Source organism: Agelaius phoeniceus, chromosome 3 (assembly GCF_051311805.1).
Source record: "Agelaius phoeniceus isolate bAgePho1 chromosome 3, bAgePho1.hap1, whole genome shotgun sequence".
Classification (NCBI taxonomy): domain Eukaryota; kingdom Metazoa; phylum Chordata; class Aves; order Passeriformes; family Icteridae; genus Agelaius; species Agelaius phoeniceus.
The window spans coordinates 6,700,169-6,718,153 of NC_135267.1; the positions used below are offsets into that span (position 1 = coordinate 6,700,169).

Here is a 17,985-nt window from a genome sequence, read left to right on the forward strand (position 1 = left end):
TAGACAGTCTGTAAGTCCATTCCAACTCAAACCATCCTGTGATTCTCTGTCTTGTTACACCTCTTACCACTGTACTAAAAAGATCCTTCAGATACATTTAATATTGCAGCCAAGTGATGCTTGCTCTTTTAATTAAAGGAGAAAGGCTGCCTTAGGGATGGCAATCTTAAGCAATATTTAACCTTAAAATGATTCTTCTCTACTTCTTTTCCAATGTCCTAACACACATAATCTCTGTGTGTTATTTAAAACACCCAGTCAAAAGATAATCTCAACCTTGACCCCTCCCTACTAACAGCAGTGGCAAAAAGAGAAAGTAAAAATGCATAGCTGTGATTAGCATGATTTGTGTGTTTATTATTGGGCTATTTACTGTGAATTACTGAGCCTGAATCAGTCATGCTAAGTGCTAAACAAAACCCAAAGGACACAAGAGCTATTGACTAGAGGACAGAGCACAGGACCAAGGTGAAGTTCTTCCTGGCCCTCCTTGCACAACGCAAAGATTCCTCAGCTTCTGCACCTGCAAAGTACTGACCAGGACTGTACAATGCTTTGGAAATACTATAAAAAGGCATTTGTATTTATTTTTTACCGCAAGGAATGGGTTTTGCAAAGAGAGTCATGTTCAGAGGTGGCTGCCAAAGCACAGAGCAGTCTGCACAGCCTCCTTTGCAGAACTGGGATCTAAGGATGCTTAATTGCTATCAACATCTAGGAAGTTTGGAGAACTTCTAGTATCACCCTGTGTTTTACTACCAAGAATTAAAAAATCCCAATACTCACAAAAAAATCCATCTTCTGAACATTTAAAACTGAGGCCAAACAGTCTTTTCTGAATAGAGACAGTTGTTGAACTCAGCTGTCAGATTTCTGAGATAGAGAACACAAGGATTAGCTCCTCATACTTTGAACTCCACTGTGAGCCTGCAGCAGCACAGTCTCTTTGGAGGTGATAAGCCCTTCTCCAAGAAGTAGAGCATTACACTTATGTCCTTACCAGCAGCAGAAGTTAAAAGTCTCCTTCGGCATCTTCTTGGTTAAGAGAAACAGAAAATAAAGCCACACCTAAATCAAGCAAATTTCCTCTATCCATAAACCCCATTCCCAGAATCATGAACAGGTTTTAACACCTGAGATATTGGTGAACAGTGACCTGAGTCAGATGTTTTTCTTAGACCAGAAGAAACAAAAAAATTGGCCAGAGAAGCTGTGGATGCTTCATTTCTGAAAGTATTAAAGGTTAGGCTGGATGAGGCTCTGAGTAACCTGGTATTACAGAAGGTGTACTTGCCCATGACAGGGGAGTGGGAATCACACAATCTTTAAGGTCCCTTCCAACTCAAACCATTCTATGATTCTATGAAATGCAAGAGAAGCAACAGAAATAGTTAAGAAATGGCTTCTTTACAGCAGGATTTACATAAATCCTGGGGGGGGGGGGGGGAAATTTACTACTCCTATATAATATCCTTGCAAGTTTTATAGAATTTAAAGGAAATGAAAATCAGTGTCAGCCTTGAATATAAGGCCTTGAACATTTTAATTAACTTTTGCAGCAAGCACATACAGGTGAACGCCATGGGCTTCTGTCATCTGCACTGCACACAAAATTAGCATCTATCAAGATGAGGATTTAGAAGAGCAAATTGTCACTATCTGAGCACCTTTATCCTCCTTAATAGAATGTCCTTACACCAGAGTAGCTATAGCAGGGGCAGTTTCAACTCCTACTGTCCTACAGATGCATTAATACAACACAGCCCTCCTGAAATGCATTTCAATTAGTGCTTTATTTCAGTTTTATGAAGGGTTGCCAGAAATACAGAAAAAGGAGTTTTTTTAATGTGTTTTGGAAATCAGGTGCACAGGGGAAAAAATTGGAGAAGCCCTTGAGCTCCAGATATAGAATACCTCTATACCTCTTAAGAAGTAACCAGGCTGCTTTGGGGACCAGCATAGTAATCATGGGGATTATAAGACTGCTATAAATTTAGGAGTCTGTTTGTGTGTGAGAACACGCAGGAAAAGCAGAGAAGATGCAACACATGTGCACAAACTTAGCACCAGAGAAGGACTGGTATCAGCATTTTATCAAGGTAAGGAGCGCCTGAAACACCTGTCTTGGGTCACTGAAGGAAGCAGAAAAGCACAAAAATAAAGAAATCCTGCAGAGAATTTGGGTCAAAACCTGGAAATATTCTGAGCTTAACATGTAAAATTCACATTGCAGGACCTTTAGATTAGAAAAAATAATAAAAATCAGAGGGCTTGAATGATGGCAGCTGTGCTGTTGCTTTCTATTAAGATAAAGTGCTGAAGTGCTCATTTGTTCATAGACTGGAAAGTAAAAAAAAAGAAGTTGATTTGGATTTTGACAACACTGGGGCCATTTTAAGATGGCAAAGCTTTGCTAAGGTGTATTAGAGAACTGCATCTCAGGGGGCTTTGTGATCAAATTTCTTTTCTGAACACATCTCCTCTCATGACACTGTACCCATGACATTTCTGTGATGCATCAGAGTCACTGAATCAAAGAAGATTATGTGTTAAATCATGGAAGATGACTTCAGCCAGTGAACACCGTCATTAATAAAATATAGATACATACAGAAGAGTAAAATCATAAACACTTCAAAAAATAAGTCATGAAATTATTCTTGAGAGGGACTCTCAATGATACTCATTTACAAAGAATCTTTAAATTTAAAAGAGTCAGAGAAAAAAATCCTATCAACTCATCATTCTACATTTATGTGTGTAGTGGCAATCAAGTTATGCAACAAACAGCAATGACATGTTGTAAATGCAATCAGTTAGATTAAGTTCTACCCTTAGGTATTATTATACAAAATTACTGGCTTTGGAACTGCAAAACACAGCTGGATACACTTTGAATTACTTCTGTTCCAGTGTAATAATTTCCAAGTCTTAAGTTTAATATAAAAATCATGCCAGGAATACATGATACTGATTAAATTCCTCAGATATACAAAACCCAGATTTTTTAAACTCATAGCTCCAGATGTACATATCTATCCCTGCTACTACATCTAGATGAGTTTTACTTCATGTCAGCAACACAGATGAGCAAAAAAATGGGGAGAACAAGAGACAAGGAAGGAAAGGGAATAAGGAAATTACCACATGAAATTTTACTGTGCCAAACAAATCACTTCAAGCTATTTACAAAGTACCTAGTACAGCACTTCAGGTACTGGCTCTCATTTCCTACATCATGTAAGATTTATAGACTGAATCCAGCACAAAACAAACCAACCCTTCCTTATCCCAACTGATTCTTCCTGACTTTAAGTCAACCTTAGCTTAAAAAAAAGTTTATCACTGAAACCTTCTATTATTTATGTACAAAGCTAACACATAAAGCTCTTTAACATCTACCTAAATCTGTTAAAAAGGAGTAATTTGAAAAATCTACCAGAGCTCCCAGCTGAACAATGGAAATACTACTAACAAAATAATATTTCTGTTACCCCTGCAGCACTGCTGGGATTATTTCGCTCTTATCTGGCACATTTTGAAGAATTATGTGCCACACAAGAACTACATGATATTGTTGCTGTGATGATCAACGTGCTCTCCTACAGAATCCTTACACAACCTTCCATTAAAGCCTATTTGCCACAGGCAGGAGGATTTGACACCAACATGAACTCCTGGAGCAGGGGCAGACGCACTTCCTGCGGGCTCTCCTGGAAAGGCTCCCTGTGTATTTTTGGGATGTTATGTCAAACGATCCCAGCAACATTTGCTGTTCTGGATTAGCCTCAGCAGAGCCATGTATTGCCAATAAAAGTTTCCTGAGGACAGTGGAGCTTCACTGTCATTGCTGAACCACGACACAGCAACCTGTGAGCCTGACTGGATGGGAGCTGCTGGAGATGGAAAAAAAGCAACCTGCAGCTAAACATAGAAGCACCCAGGGCACACTGGGGGCTAATTCTAAGTACCAGCAATAATAATTACAAGTATCACCAGTTCTTCATGGTTAAATTAAAACATAGGATTTACCCAATTTGACTGTGTGGCTCAGAAGAGCCAGAAAAAAGGAAGGAGCTAGCAAGTGGAGTTTAAACAAGATCTCAAATACACTTAGGCAGGCCTAATTCTGCTGCCACTGAACTCAGCAGTACAAAACTGACTTGCTTTTGTGGCCATGACCCAAGTCGAATGTTTCTGAATTCCTATTTATTCAAATGGATCCCATTTATAGAAAGTAGGCATGCTCAACAAAGCATTGAAATATGTTTCATTTTAATCAGATGTTTTGATCACAAGTGACATGTATATCAATACCATCAAGTTTAATAAAAAGCAAGTTGTCACAGCTGTTTACAGAGGAAAGCCCCCAAACCATGGCAGATCAGGGTATCAATCACCTTTAATCATAAAAAAAGGATGAGACTGCAAACTTAGGCAGGAGACACAGCTGGAAATCGCTTCTTAAATTGAGAAGCAGTTTCCCAGGCAATCCTAACAACATCCCAGACTAGCTTCAAGGTGGCTGGGATAGTGAATATATCCCTGCCAAGTCACTTTATAAACTTGACCTGCTTAAACAATTTACTGCCTGTCTCTAATATTCCCACCAACGAGGCCCTTGTCCTGACGCAAAACAAAACCTCCAAAAGCTCAGAGACAAAACAGACACACAGACACACAGACACACAGACGCTGGGTTGTATAACTCAGGCTAAAGCTTCTTTAAAGTATTGTTTCTCTTATCACAAGGAAAAACAAGCAACTTGTAATTTTAAAACATTTGCTAGGTGGTTAAATGGCAATTTATTGAATTATTTTTTAAATATGTCATTTTAAAGCAAAGATAATTCTTGCCAAGATGGATGTTTTTCCTCTATTTTTAATTATTTTATTGAAAATGCTTAATTAAAAAAAATCAGAGGAGCAATGGTCAGTCCAGATAGCATTTCCCTGATTTAAGCAGGTCAGAAGTGGAGTTGTTACTTATTTGTCACTCTTGTCACTCCTGATTTGACAAGATCTTAGCAGAACCACTACACTGAAATACTCTAGTCCCCCTGCATGGAACTTTGAAAACTCATTTACAGATGTTTAAACAAACCTAGTAAAATTATTTTCCTCCTGGTGTCTAGACTACTGGTAGACCCTGTAAATGTTGTAACCTTAATACCAAAGCACAAGGCCAGGATGCTGGAGGAGGAGACTCAGGCTGCTGATGATGCACTGCCTCATCCAAAGCAGTTTGAAGAGACACAAATCATGGTGCCCATCACCTGCTTGGCAGCTCCAAAAGGTAAAAATTCAAGATACACAGTAAACTGTGTTCCCACCCAGACTCCCACTGCTTCCAGGGTGACAGCTGAAAAGTGTCAGAGACTGCACACACTGAACACATCTGCTTTGTAGGGTGGTTGTGGCTTTTTCAAAATGTGAAAGGCTTGGCAACAAAAAAATGTTATGGTCAGTCTTGGAGCACCAGACAGGTTGGACCAGATGTTTCAGTGTCATTATTCTTCCTTGTGCTTTTTTTATCTTTGTTATTTCCTTTTTATCTAGAAAGTTTAGCTAAACATAGGAATGATTTTGTATGAAAGCCAAGCTGAGCTCAGGAAATACCCACACTTCTCAAGAAACAGAAATTAACTTAGGGCCCTCCAGATCTGATTCTGATTTCTAATCATGAGCAAAACCAACTTTTTGAGGGCAATCTGTGAATCAAATACACCGCAGAGCCTGTCTTGTTATAAAGGGTTAAAAGGTTCCTAGCAAGTTATCTTTCCCTGTTTGCAAAGCCAGTACTGGTTGTGATAACCCTGAAATTCTGAAACTGAAATCAGTTTTCTTATCAGAGTGACTCTCTCATATTAAAACCACAAAAGCCTTAACAGTGGGGAATTATTGCTTGTAACAGGTGTAACACTTTTATTTATATCTCCCTTTAAGGCTATGTGACAACACTTCACCAAAATCCAAACCAAGGCTGGTTTGAAATCACCTTTCAAGCAGAAATAACTTAAAAAATCCAGAAAATGCACCCAAAAAATCCAGAACAAAAAAAAAAAAAAAAAAAAAAAAAAAAAAAAAAAAAAAGAGCAAAACCAAAACCCCGCCCAACTTGCTCCTCCCTGAGATAATTTCTGGGATAATTGTGTCCACAAGAAGGGCAGCAACACCTTCCTGAGAGCAGCAGCTCCTGGGGCTTTGCTGGAGCACACTGCTGTGGATGGCTGCTCTGTCCTGGCAGCCAGGCTCTCTCTCATTCACTCAGAGCAGTAAGCTTGGTACTGAATCTTGCCATCACTTTTAGACATAATCCTAACAGGCCCAGTCAGCTGGAAGATGGGGACATGTCAAATGTCTGAAGTAGAGACTGTGGAAGTTCAAGATCTCTGAGCTCTCTTGATTTCTACACTTGCAGCACCTTCACATTTTCCTAGAAGGGTGCTCAGTGTGACTGGGTGAACACTGAGAAGTAAAGCCTTACACATTTTAAGCAAAAGCTCTTGCTCACCTAATCCTGGAAAGGTTTGGGTTGCAAGGGACCTTAAAGGTGATGTCATTCCAACTCCCCTGCCAAGGGCAGGGACTCCTACAATGCCAGGTTGCTCAGAGCTCCAGCCAGCCTGGTCTTGAACACTGTCAGGGATTCATAACTTCAGGCAGCCTGTCCCAGGACCTCACCACCCTTATATACAGAACTTCTTCCTAAAATCTAATATAAACCTAGCCTCCTTTAGCTTATAGCCATCCCCCTTTATCCTGTTTGCCCTTGTGGAAGGTGTCCCTCTAGCCCCTTTGGGTACTGGAATGTTCTATAAGGTTTTCCCAGAGCTTTCTCTTCTCCAAGCTGTTTTCATGGCAGAGGTGTTCCAGCCCTCTGATCCAATTGGTGGCCTCATTCCTGTGGGTTCACATCTTCCTTCTGCTGGAGGAACCCAGAGCTGGATGCAGCAGTGCAGGTGGGGTCTCAAAAGAGTGGAGTAGAGGGGCAGAATCACCTCCCTCAACCAAGGACCTTCTGATTTGAGCTCAGCCCAGGACACCAATGAACATACTCCTAATATTAATCCATCAGTGCCACAGCAATGACTCCTTCTAGAAGCAGCTGCCTGCTAGCCTACCACACATTCTCCTACCACCATGATATCACCATCTTTTCTCTATCAGAAATAGGGGTTAGGATATATCTTGTTATAGAACGTTTCAAAAGCAGGAAGATTTTTAAAATTAAATTTACTTTGGTTCACTTGTGGGTCTGTTTGCTTTCTAGACTGCATTCTGAGCAACGCAGTCCTCTTTGCATCGTGTTTTGCTTTCCATGGGTACTATGCATTTCCCTTCAAATTAGCTTTTGATATTAGGTGCTACTCTAATCCTGAAAGGCAAGGAATGTACATCCAAACACCTGTTTCCATTGCAAACAAAAAGAAGCAACAAAGTCCTGTGGTCCTCCCTCATGGGTTTTAATTGTATTACTTCACATAATAGAAGCACTATTGCAATTCTGTCATTATGTTCACGCATACAGGTGCAAGATTGCCAGGAAAAGCTAAACACACCTTCCAGCAGGGTGTCATTGTCGTTTATACAGAAGCACTTTGCTTCTCCAGCACACAGAGGACTGAAATCAGCCTGAGTTACAACAAGCTGGGTTAAGCACAGAGCAGCACAACCTCCCGAGGTTCCCTTCCCCACGCCGCTGCCGCATCAAACCCTTCTCTGGGGCAGCCTCCCCCAGTTCCCTGTCAAACGAGTTCAGAGAGGGAATGGCTGCTGCAGAGTTTCAGTGCTCAGCAAAGGCCTGCTCACACAAGCTGCACATCTGATCAAGGCAGCACCACCTCCCTGGCAGACCTCACCGCTCCCACCATCGCTCTCCTCGTGTCCTGCCCCAGATTTGGGGGGGTTTGCTCTCAAACACTTGTTCACAAAAAAATACCTCGCAGATCCAGGCTGGGGCACCGTTAGAAAACAAGTGAAATCAATGGGGATGATAACAAATAGGTGTGATAACCACTTAACCTGTCCCTGCCACAGCAGCTCAGCTGTGTCCTGGTGGTGCCCAGTCTGTCTGTGCAGCTCAGGAGCTCCTGAGCCAGCCTGCATTAGGTTACAGAGCAGCTCTTTTGGTTACAGCCCTGCTCCCTGCTTGTCTGTCTGAGGCTCCTGCACTCCTGCTTGACAAACAGCAAAGGGAAATAGAGCAATTGTGTAACACCTTTCTTTTTTTAACCTGAGACAGAAAATGCTTTTACTGGGGACACTGTGGCTGGTGAAAAACAGCCCTTTCTGGTTTTTTTGGGCTTGTGGAAGATACAATTTCCAGCAGGACACATCTACTGCCCTACATTTTCTCACTTGTTGCTGCCTTTTCTGTGTGTTCCTTCAGGGAAGCAGGACAGAACTCTTTTAATGGGTGAAGTATCACCTATATAAAACTCAAAAATTAGGAATTGCTCATTGATCCAAACATCTTCTGCTGTTAGAACTTGCCCAAAGTGTGGTCCTGTATATTTACATTTGCCACTTGGCCCAGTATCTCATGGTCCTCCAGAAGTGACCACTTTTCTGTTCTTTCCTGCCTTAAAACAGGCAGAATAAGTCTCTTCTCCTTTGCAGAGTTTCTCCTGGATCAGCATTCCTGTTTACCTCCCCCTACTAATATTCTAATCTTTGCAGTCACCCTCCAGAAAAGTTTTCACCTGTTCATGATTCTCATATTCTCCTATTTTTCAGCTTTCAGCTTGTCTTTCCTTCGGATGTTCTCTTTTTATTTGAACTTCTGAGGTGTATAATTTAATACTCTGGTCACATGCTTTACTATAAAACCTTTTAAACTTTTAATTAAATTAATGGCACCTTTCCAAAACATCAAGAATTGCAATTTTTCAACCTAAATGGAAAGTCTCCAGGAAGATACCAATTAATTCTTCTGTTCCAGCTCTGAGTTTTATGTGAGTCTGTATGCAATTCTGTAATATGCATTATGCAGGAAGTCACATTACTAGAAATGTTCTTTCTGGAGTTATAAATCTTCAGGTGGTGGCATGGCTTGGTTTAATGAAGTGCTCATTTTCGCCCAGTATCTTATGGATCCAGAGCTTCACACAATGAATCTGGGCAATGACCTTCACTTTAACAGCTGATGCAGTCAAAGAACCACATATCACAAACATCCATGTCAGCCTCAGTGAAATAGTGTGAGCACTAAAACAAATCAGTAGCTGCACATTTCCATTCCAGCACACATTTGACTGATGACAGAGTACCAAACAACATCACAAACCTATTTTTTAGCCCATAAACATCTCCATTAAACACAATTTGGTAGAAACAACTTGTAAGAGGTGAGGTGTCTGGTTGTATGGAGTCATGCTGGTCCATTTTATTACATTAAGCTCTATGTAAAAAGTATCTATGGGGCTCTTATGAACCTGAAATTCTCGTCAAATCTGTTTGCTACAGAAAGAGACCTCACTGCTGGCTCAGTCACAGCACCTGCACCTGAACTGACTGGTTTTGGAAGATGTGTGAAGAGACTGTGTATACACATCATGGATGTGGCTGACATTTCAACTTACAGCCCAAAATATCCATCAGGGAGTACAAAGCAATTACATACTCTCATCTTGACAGAAGGGAGGGGTTGGAATTTGCTTTCCTAATCATTCAGGGCTCTGTTTGCTAAGGGTCTGAGGTAACTCCCACATATTTATAATAATTAAATGGATTTACAGGAATGGATTAGGCTCAGAGAGACCAAACACCTGCAAGTGTTCCAGGCCAGACTGGACAAGATTTTAAGCAACCTGTTCTAGTGGAAGATGCCCCTACCCGTGGCAGGGGGATTGGAACAAGATGATCTTTGAGGTCCCTGCCAAACCAAGCCATTCCATGATTTTACATAGGTGTAGGGGATCTCAGCCTCAATTTGTGTAGAGGCCTTAAAACACTCTGAACATCAAAAAATCTGAGCTCTTCACTGAGACAAGGTTTGCATGAAGTTTGCTGTCAATAAGGTTGTATGTGTCACGGGTTTCAACCATGCCACTGATTTTAATGGTAAGGTTTTCACAGCCCAAGACCAACAATCATACATAACTTGAAACATTTTGAAACCCTACCACATAAAAGGTGTGGTAATTTTTCTATATTTTCATTAAATTGCTTTCTGTTCTCAGTTACTCTTCTATAAAATCAGAATGAGCTTCAGTCTGAGGAAACTGACAGTAAAAACAGATGAAGTTTTTATTGGTTGAGGAAAGAAAAGGGAAGTATTACAGTAAATAATCAGAAGACTGACAGTTTATCTCAATCCTCATTGTTTTATGGTATATCAGCATTTCAGACCTGACAGCCTCTGCTGAGGTACCAAATCCTGGTACCCCCCAGCTTTTCCCAAAAATGGAAAAGAAAGTCAGGATTCATAGAGCAAAACCTGAAGCCTACAGCCTCAAGTCTAAAGTTAGGACACAGTACATTGCAGGCAGCAGGCTAAGAATAACAGAACAAACTCAGGAGGAGAGAATTAACAATAAAGCACAGGAACTCTGACTCTCCCTCCACAACATTACCTAATTCTAATGTCACGAAGAAGAAAGCAGAGTGAGTGTGTGTGCAGGAGATAACAGGCTGCCACAGCACCGCTTCCGCTCAGCGCCAGAAAATTAAAGTTTGATTATTCAGTAGCCGATCTGAGAGTCACACCAGTGTCCAGTTCACAGTGCAACTTACCTTCACAAAGAGCTCAATTTCAGGGTCCTTTCCTTCCCCATTAGCAGCAATAGAGTCTGTCATTTTTCACCCCCAAGGCTACCAGCTGATCTCTTGATATTAAGTGGCAAAAGGAGGTTTCAACTGCACGGCGGTGCGAGTTTCCCTTCTGAACCGCTCCCACAAAGCTGTTAAAACATCACTTGTAGTGATAAAGCTCGAAAGCACTGGAGTAAACAAGTTTGCAGGCAGCTAAATTAACAATAATTAAGAAAAGGCAGGCAGCAGAGGAGCAGTCCCTGTTACGGTAGTTCTTCTGAGCAACAAGTGCTGCTGTGCTCTGGTACAGTATGCTCATCTGTCAGAGCTGCAGCCCTCGCTGCCTCCCAAAATAGCCCCGAGCATAAAAAAACAGAGGGTGGGGTTAAACTCATAGGGGAGGAGACAAGCTCCTGGTACCTACGACAGGATCAGTCTCTGAACAAATAATTCTGCTCTTCCCTGTTTTCTGCGTTTCTGTTGTTCCCTCCCTCATTCTACAGCGGGGAGCACCAGGGACAGGGAAGAAGGAAGTCCTGCAGCCGGGCTGGTTTCGTTGCTTTGAGCAACCGTGATGTGTTTTGCTGCTTTTCTGAAGGGTGTTTGTCCTGCCTGTAGCTGTTCAAAGTTCTAACATTGTTATTGCTAAGAAAGGTAAGAGAAAAAGAGCCTGTGCAGTGGCTGTTGCATCAGTCAAGGAATGGGAAGAAAAGCAGAGCTTTGCCCCAGCAGCCCCTGCCATGTGTGGGGTACAAAGGGGTACAGGAGCCAAAACTGAGTACTCAGGTAAGAGAAGCACCTGTGATGTGACCACTGCTGATGGAGCTCAGGAGCAGAGGAATGGCAATGTTTGGGTCCCATAAGTATTTCTCAGCATGTCCCCCGGGGTGCTGGTTGTAGAGGGGGGACAGGAGGGCAATGATTTGCTGGGTGGAGCATGGGAGGGTTCCAAGGGCCTCAGCCTGCTGCTGACATGCTGCTGTCATCCCTACTCCCTTTCCTTCACCCTGCATTCCTGGCGTGACTCATAGGGCACTGCACAGCAGCCCTGAGCATGAGGTGGCACCTATAGAAAGTCCTGACACAGCCAAAAGGCACGAAGGGAGGGAGTGCTGGCACAGGAGGGGACAGCAGGCAGAGGTGAAGGGGTCACTGGCACCTCTTCCTCATCCCCATCCCTGCCTGGAGGGACTTTGTGTCTTCCTGCCCTCGGGAAGTCTCTTGCTACACTTCTGCCCCGATCCTGCTTCAGGACTGCCAAAGCTCTGGCTCACAGGGTGTTGGCAGCTCGAGCTGCCAGACATGAGCAGTTTTATCTTCCCCTTCTGACCCAGACATGCCTTTTGGGGAGGGTTTGGACATGATCAAACACTCGCCTTCCCTGAAGGTGCTCTTAGCTGTGTGCTTCTGTGGTGACCTCCAGTTCTGTCTGTAGGCATTTGACACAGCTCCAGAGCAGTCACAGCCAGCACCTCCATGGCCCTTTGGGTAAGTTCTATGGGAATTTTCCCACAACAGCTGCTTCATGTGCACTACATGAAGGACTGAAATGGTTAACAAGTAAATCTCATTATGCTGTTGCAACTGTAATTACAACATAATCATCATTATAATTACTGTAAAAGTATGCTTATGGTTTTTAGATCTAATTAGCACTCATTCAAATAACTGGAAGGTTAACTATAAGAAAATTAAGTGTTATTACTCCTTTGATTTCAAATTTTTACATGTAATTTTTGGACTAGGCACATTAATTACCAAACATTTAGAGTACAATTATTCTTAAGCCTACTGGCAACTTTCCAAGGACATGGGCTAAGTGTACTTACATGTGGCAGAAAGAATCATTGCATTGTAATTATGCATTACAGTTATAAAAGTCTGCCAAAAACTTGAGAATAATCACTATATCTCTAAAATGCATCCCTAAATAATGCATTATTAACTATACAATTATAAGCTTTTGGGATTTGCAGAAAAACTGTTTTGCTCTAGCACCTCGTGGCGACGTAATTTCCCTTTAATAAGGGTTCTTGGGAACAATAGGAAATGGCTCATCTTGACTGAGGTTACCTTTAGCTCACTGAAAACAATGTTTTTCAGCCTCACTGAAAAAATTGTTTTGATCTAGGCAGGTGGTTTGAACAAGTTATATCCCAGGACCATTGGCTCTGGAAGAGAAGATACTGCCAGCTATGAGCACAGTAATGAGGTAATGCTGCTAATGCTAAACCAAAGGGTAGAAATAAAATCAGCTTTCCAAACATCAGCACTTACAAGTTGTGATGCATGTGACCTATTTAGATGTCTATTTTAGAATGAAAAAATATGCCCTAGAAGTGTCTAATTTTTTCCACTGAGCCCAGGGTAATGAGATAAACATGTAATGGTCAGACAAATCCTGCAGTAATTTTTAAGTAGAAGAAATCTATGGCTTTAGAGCCTGATTCCTGTGCCTGTGCCATCCCTCCCTCCAGAAGCTGTGTGTGCCTTGTGCTTCTGAAAGTCAAACTCTAGATGTAGCAATTTCAGTAGAGCCTCAACGTGTTAAAGCATTCAAATCCTTCCCTCCCAATTACTGTCTGGGTTTAGTGGTGTGTTATAATTAGTAATTAGTTTGCAGATGAAGATTGTTGTGCTGAGGCTCAGCAAAGCAGAAGGGAAACTTTGCAATACAAAGGGAGCAAAGGTGTCCTGCAGCCATTTCCATCCTAACCCAGATATAAACTGCTGCAGGGATGGGCCAGATCCCACCTGGCTCGGGGTGTTCTGGGCAGTGCTGCCACTGGGAGGTGCCTTCCCCATCTGCTCCCACCTCACCCCCTGCCCCAGGAACCGATATGGGTGCTCAGAGGCTACAGAAGTTGAGGAGTAAATACCACACATCTGGTGTTCCAGCTCTGCTTTTAGGTATCCATGGAAAGAATAAGCTAGCCCACCTCAAAAAAAAAAAAAAAAAAAAAAAAAAAAGAAATCCCTCTGCTTTACAAAACTACCTCCATGGAATCCCTAAAAGAGACCAAACATAACAGACAACATAACTTGTTCATATAATGCTGGTTTTTTTTTAAAAAAGAGATTCTGGAAGCTGAATTTAGGATAAACATTGTAGAAGGCAGTGAGTAGGAGGAAATATATAGAGATATATGGATACCTATATATATATTTATATATGCACTGCTTTAGGAATCTATTCATGCATTTACTGCTTTTCTGTCATATAAAACTGACTTATCACTTACATCTGGGTGGAACCTTTCTGACTATAATGGTTTTTAGTGTCTACACAGCTCTTTTGTGTATTATGAAATCAGCTCTTTCTTCAGCCAAATTAAGGGTAAGATACTGATAAATAATTAGTACACTCTCATTTTACTGCAAAGAATGAGTCACTTAGTTTGGCCTATCATTTTCTCACAAGTCAGAAGTAGCAGAGGCTTTGAGTTACACACAAGAACATTAGACACTGAATTATGAACTCCTCATAAGCCAAGTCATTATAGTTTGAGGTTTATGAGATATAGAAATGAATATGAGCACATCATCCCATTAATAAAAGAAGAGGACGGCTTCAGAAAGGGAACAGCCATGTCCCTACGTAAGACTCTATTGTAGGTGAGCCCTGGTGCACTATCGGCTTTCACAGGCCTGATCCAAGCTTCACTTCCAGCAAAGATTTGTCCCGAGGGGGTGAAGCAGAGGCCAAGCATCCAGAATGTAACTCTATCAGTTCTCCAGCACACTGCTACGTTACCAAGAAGGATCAGAGCACAAGGCACATCCATCCCCCAGTGCTTCCATCCAGCCCCTTCCATCAGAGCAGGTACTGCAAGTTTTATACGACACAGGCAACGTTTTTCATTGTTGGGATGAAAAGATGTAAAAGCTCGGTGCAGCTGCAGTAAATGCAGTAAATGGTATTCAGGGCTATGATTTTACCAGGGAATTATTAAACTGCTTAGTTGTCAAAAAACCCCCACACCTAAGCAGCAGCCAGGGTTTTAATGGGTTATGGAAACATCTCTTCCAGAGGCAGTTCTGAATTACTGGCAATTTCCAATTGGATGCTGGTAGTTTTGATATGCAACACACTTAACAAGTTAACAACTGCAAGGAATCAATCCAGGGTCTTTTTGGTTTTGTTTTTGTTTCTTTTTTTAGTTACAATGTGTCATTATTGATTTCTTGTCTGAATTTCAGAAAAATAAGAAGATTTGTCTCAGATATTTGGGGCCAGACAACAGGTCTGTTCCCATTCCCAAATGTACAAGACATGCAAGGACATACAAAGCTCTTTTCATCAGTCTCATGCCAGCACTCGGTGACCAGATACTTTCCCTTGACTCTAAAGATGTGCAGTACCTCAAAATGTGTTGGTTTGATGGAAGAACTTTGATTTTGTTCCTTTTTGTAAATTTTCCCACACTCTAGGTAATGAAAGAAAAGACATCAAGAGATACAAAAACAGCTGTGCAGCCTGAATGTTCCAATAAATGGGATGGGATGGAAAAGCCTAGAGCAGAAAACTTTGCACTCCATTAACTGGCCAGTTTGAGGTAACCCACTCTATACCCACCCCCAGATATTATGAATCCATCACAGCCATGAGCTACAGCAGATCTCCTTTATCTTTTTATTAAAAAGCATTTTAGCTCTAAAATGATCTGGCTGAAACTCTTCTGTTTAGCAGAATGAAACAATTCAGACTGGAGTTTTGCAATGTTCTAGTCCAAAACCATGGAATTATTTTTATACATAATTATGTTTTCAAGTGGATCAAACTTTGTTGTAACATTAATAAGCATTAATACCTTCAAGAGAAAACCTGAAGAGAAAAACTGAACCTGCTGTTCAGCGTGAAGAGGGATTGCATTATGGATTATGATCTCAGTGCTCACATAGAGACAGTCTCAGGTACCCATTTGTAAGGAAGTGGCTCTGAAAAGGTACAAAATCATCTCCTAATGCTGCATTCAATACAGAGGCTTCTAGAGGGCAGTGGTTTATTTCACTATCATTCCAAAACTGACATTTCAATTAAAAACAAAAGATACTTCCAACCAGGACTGAGACTGCTCTGGAAAGTGGTATTGTAGGAGATACAATGGAGAGCATGACAGATTGTCCCAAACTGTGGGCCCTATGGATAATGCAGCTGATAAAAGGAGAAATGCAGAAATCCTCAGCCCTTGCTTTTCAAAATGAATCCTCCATGCTTTCAAGTGTGGTGGAGAAAAACAGAACCAGGTAATTGTGATGTACCCATTGTTGTTGACTCACTACTGTCATAGAAGTAAAATTACATTATTTTACTTCCAAGTCTGCAACCCAGTAAGTAATGCCTATTCCTGTCTTGTTTTACAGGAGTTCATCATGCAAGTCCCTTTTTAGATTATTTCTGTTCACTTCTTTGTATACTTCTTATAATAAATTAAGTCTAAATTAATTAAGATTTGAAGTATGAACATGCAAACTAGGATTAAATCCCTTCCCAAACAAAAGACCAGCACACAACACACTACTTTAATCCTGATTTATGAATTATTATTTGCAGAAAGTGTTCAAAATGGCATGTACAACTCTTGCATATCTCAGGCTAGGCTTCAGTTGCTCCCAGGAATTAAGGCTCAAAGAATGCACAGTTGCTGCTGATTTCATTGGACCCATTAGTGTTTCACACTGTTGTTTAGAAAACAATTTGGCTGAGAGCTGAAACTACTTTCTATGTTCTGATGCACATTATTTCTAAAAGTTGAAGCCTTCAGCAGCTCACTTTGAAATTACTTATGACTCAGGCTAGTCCCCATGGGTTTACACACTGGCATCAGTACCTGCAGGGCAGGTAATGTGCATGGATCTGCACCATGGATTTTAGAATCCTTTGCTGTGTAGGTCCTGTTTGGCTTAAGAAAAGGGCCTCTGGATTTTTGCTCCCTGATAAACTCACACTGGATCAGTGTGAAATAGCAGGGCTCAACATCCTTACATCCCTCTGTGGCAGCAAAGTTTAACCTCTGGCGATGCCTCTGGTCAATGGCAGTGCTGCTAGCCTGGGTTAATGGAGCTGGCTGACCTTGAACCTCTCAGTGAACTGAAGAACTCTTCCATTCTCCTTAATAAATTGCCTTCATTCATTTTTCATTTCACCTTTTGGTACTTCTGTGATAAACTTTCCACAAAGTTTGCCAGCTCACTTGCCTTAGTGCATCACCTCAAGCTGTTCTGAAGTGAACTGCGAGTTCTTTGTTCTTTTTTTTCTTCCTAAGAACTTCAAAGGAAGAGTTCAACATCTTGCAGCACCTGAAGTTGACTTGGTGATGCTCCATTTTAGGTTTGGTTGGGTTTTTTTGTTTGAGGACCCTTTTCACTGCAGAGTTAATGCAAACAACCAGGATGGATTGAAGCAAGGTGGTGACTTCAGCACACGTGTACTTCTCTTCTGCAAATGCTCTTTTACATTAGCAGATTTTTGCTGGTAACCATCACAGTAACAGATTTTTGCTGGTGATCAGCAAAGCTAGCTCATTAGGACTTCAAAGAACATGTTCCACATCCTTAAGTGAAAGATGGTTGTGGTAATTCTTGAAAAGGTGGTTGGCTTAAGACCAACAGTACATTTTTAGTGAAATTCATCACTGAGCACAGTCTAAATAACAGTAGTGCCTTATTTAAGTCTGTCAGAACTGGGAATACTGGGTGATCTAACCAGAAAGACATAAGGGGATTTTTTGCCTCTTAAATGGAAGGTTTCTAAAAAAAAATCCATCTTTTGCCAAATCACAAATTTTCAGAAAGCATATAGCAGGTATCACTTTTATAAGAAAAGTATGGACCCTTGGCCACTGGCTGCAATACCTGGGAGCAACCTCACAGACCACCAAAATGTCAAAGCCCAGTTTGTCTTTGCAGTGTCACTGCTCTGACACAACTCTGCTGCAATTCTATAGAAAATGGACTAGGCTTTCCTGTGAGACCTACATCAGCTGGAAAAGTTCTAATGAGATATGGACCCCTTTACTCATTATTAGCAACTTCTACCCATTTCTAGCCAAGCAGCAAGTCAGAGTTGATACCAGACTAATTAATAAATATATATAAAGGTATCTCATGATGTTGAGAGAAAACTAAATTCCCCTGCAGAGGGTGGCAGCAAACAGAGATTCTCCAGTTAAGCCTTGCCTACAGGTTCATACAGAAAATTGACATTCAGAGAGGAAAAGCAGAGTTCAG

The 17,985-nt window shown here is 41.4% G+C and overlaps 1 protein-coding gene and 1 long non-coding RNA gene across 5 annotated transcripts in view; one reads left to right on the forward strand and one right to left on the reverse strand.

The window, feature by feature from the left end:
- Positions 1 to 11,083, reverse strand: part of CLIC5 (chloride intracellular channel 5) — a 49,966-nt gene extending 38,883 nt beyond the window's left edge. Inside the window, exon 1 of the mRNA XM_054628675.2 lies at positions 10,738 to 11,083. Within this exon, the coding sequence (XP_054484650.1) occupies positions 10,738 to 10,800 (63 nt within the window). The 5' untranslated portion in view covers positions 10,801 to 11,083. The remainder of the gene's footprint in view (positions 1 to 10,737) is intronic.
- Positions 11,084 to 11,166: 83 nt separating this feature from the next.
- On the forward strand, positions 11,167 to 16,201 carry LOC143693773 (uncharacterized). Of its 4 annotated transcripts, none has more exons than XR_013181721.1 (5): positions 11,167 to 11,541; positions 12,191 to 12,243; positions 12,887 to 12,967; positions 15,187 to 16,002; positions 16,120 to 16,201. It is a non-coding gene; the product is annotated as an uncharacterized LOC143693773 (long non-coding RNA). The 4 variants fall into 4 exon arrangements; XR_013181722.1 differs by having other exon boundaries at positions 11,167 to 11,409; XR_013181720.1 differs by lacking the exon at positions 11,167 to 11,541 and having other exon boundaries at positions 11,565 to 12,243.
- Positions 16,202 to 17,985: the final 1,784 nt, after the last annotated feature.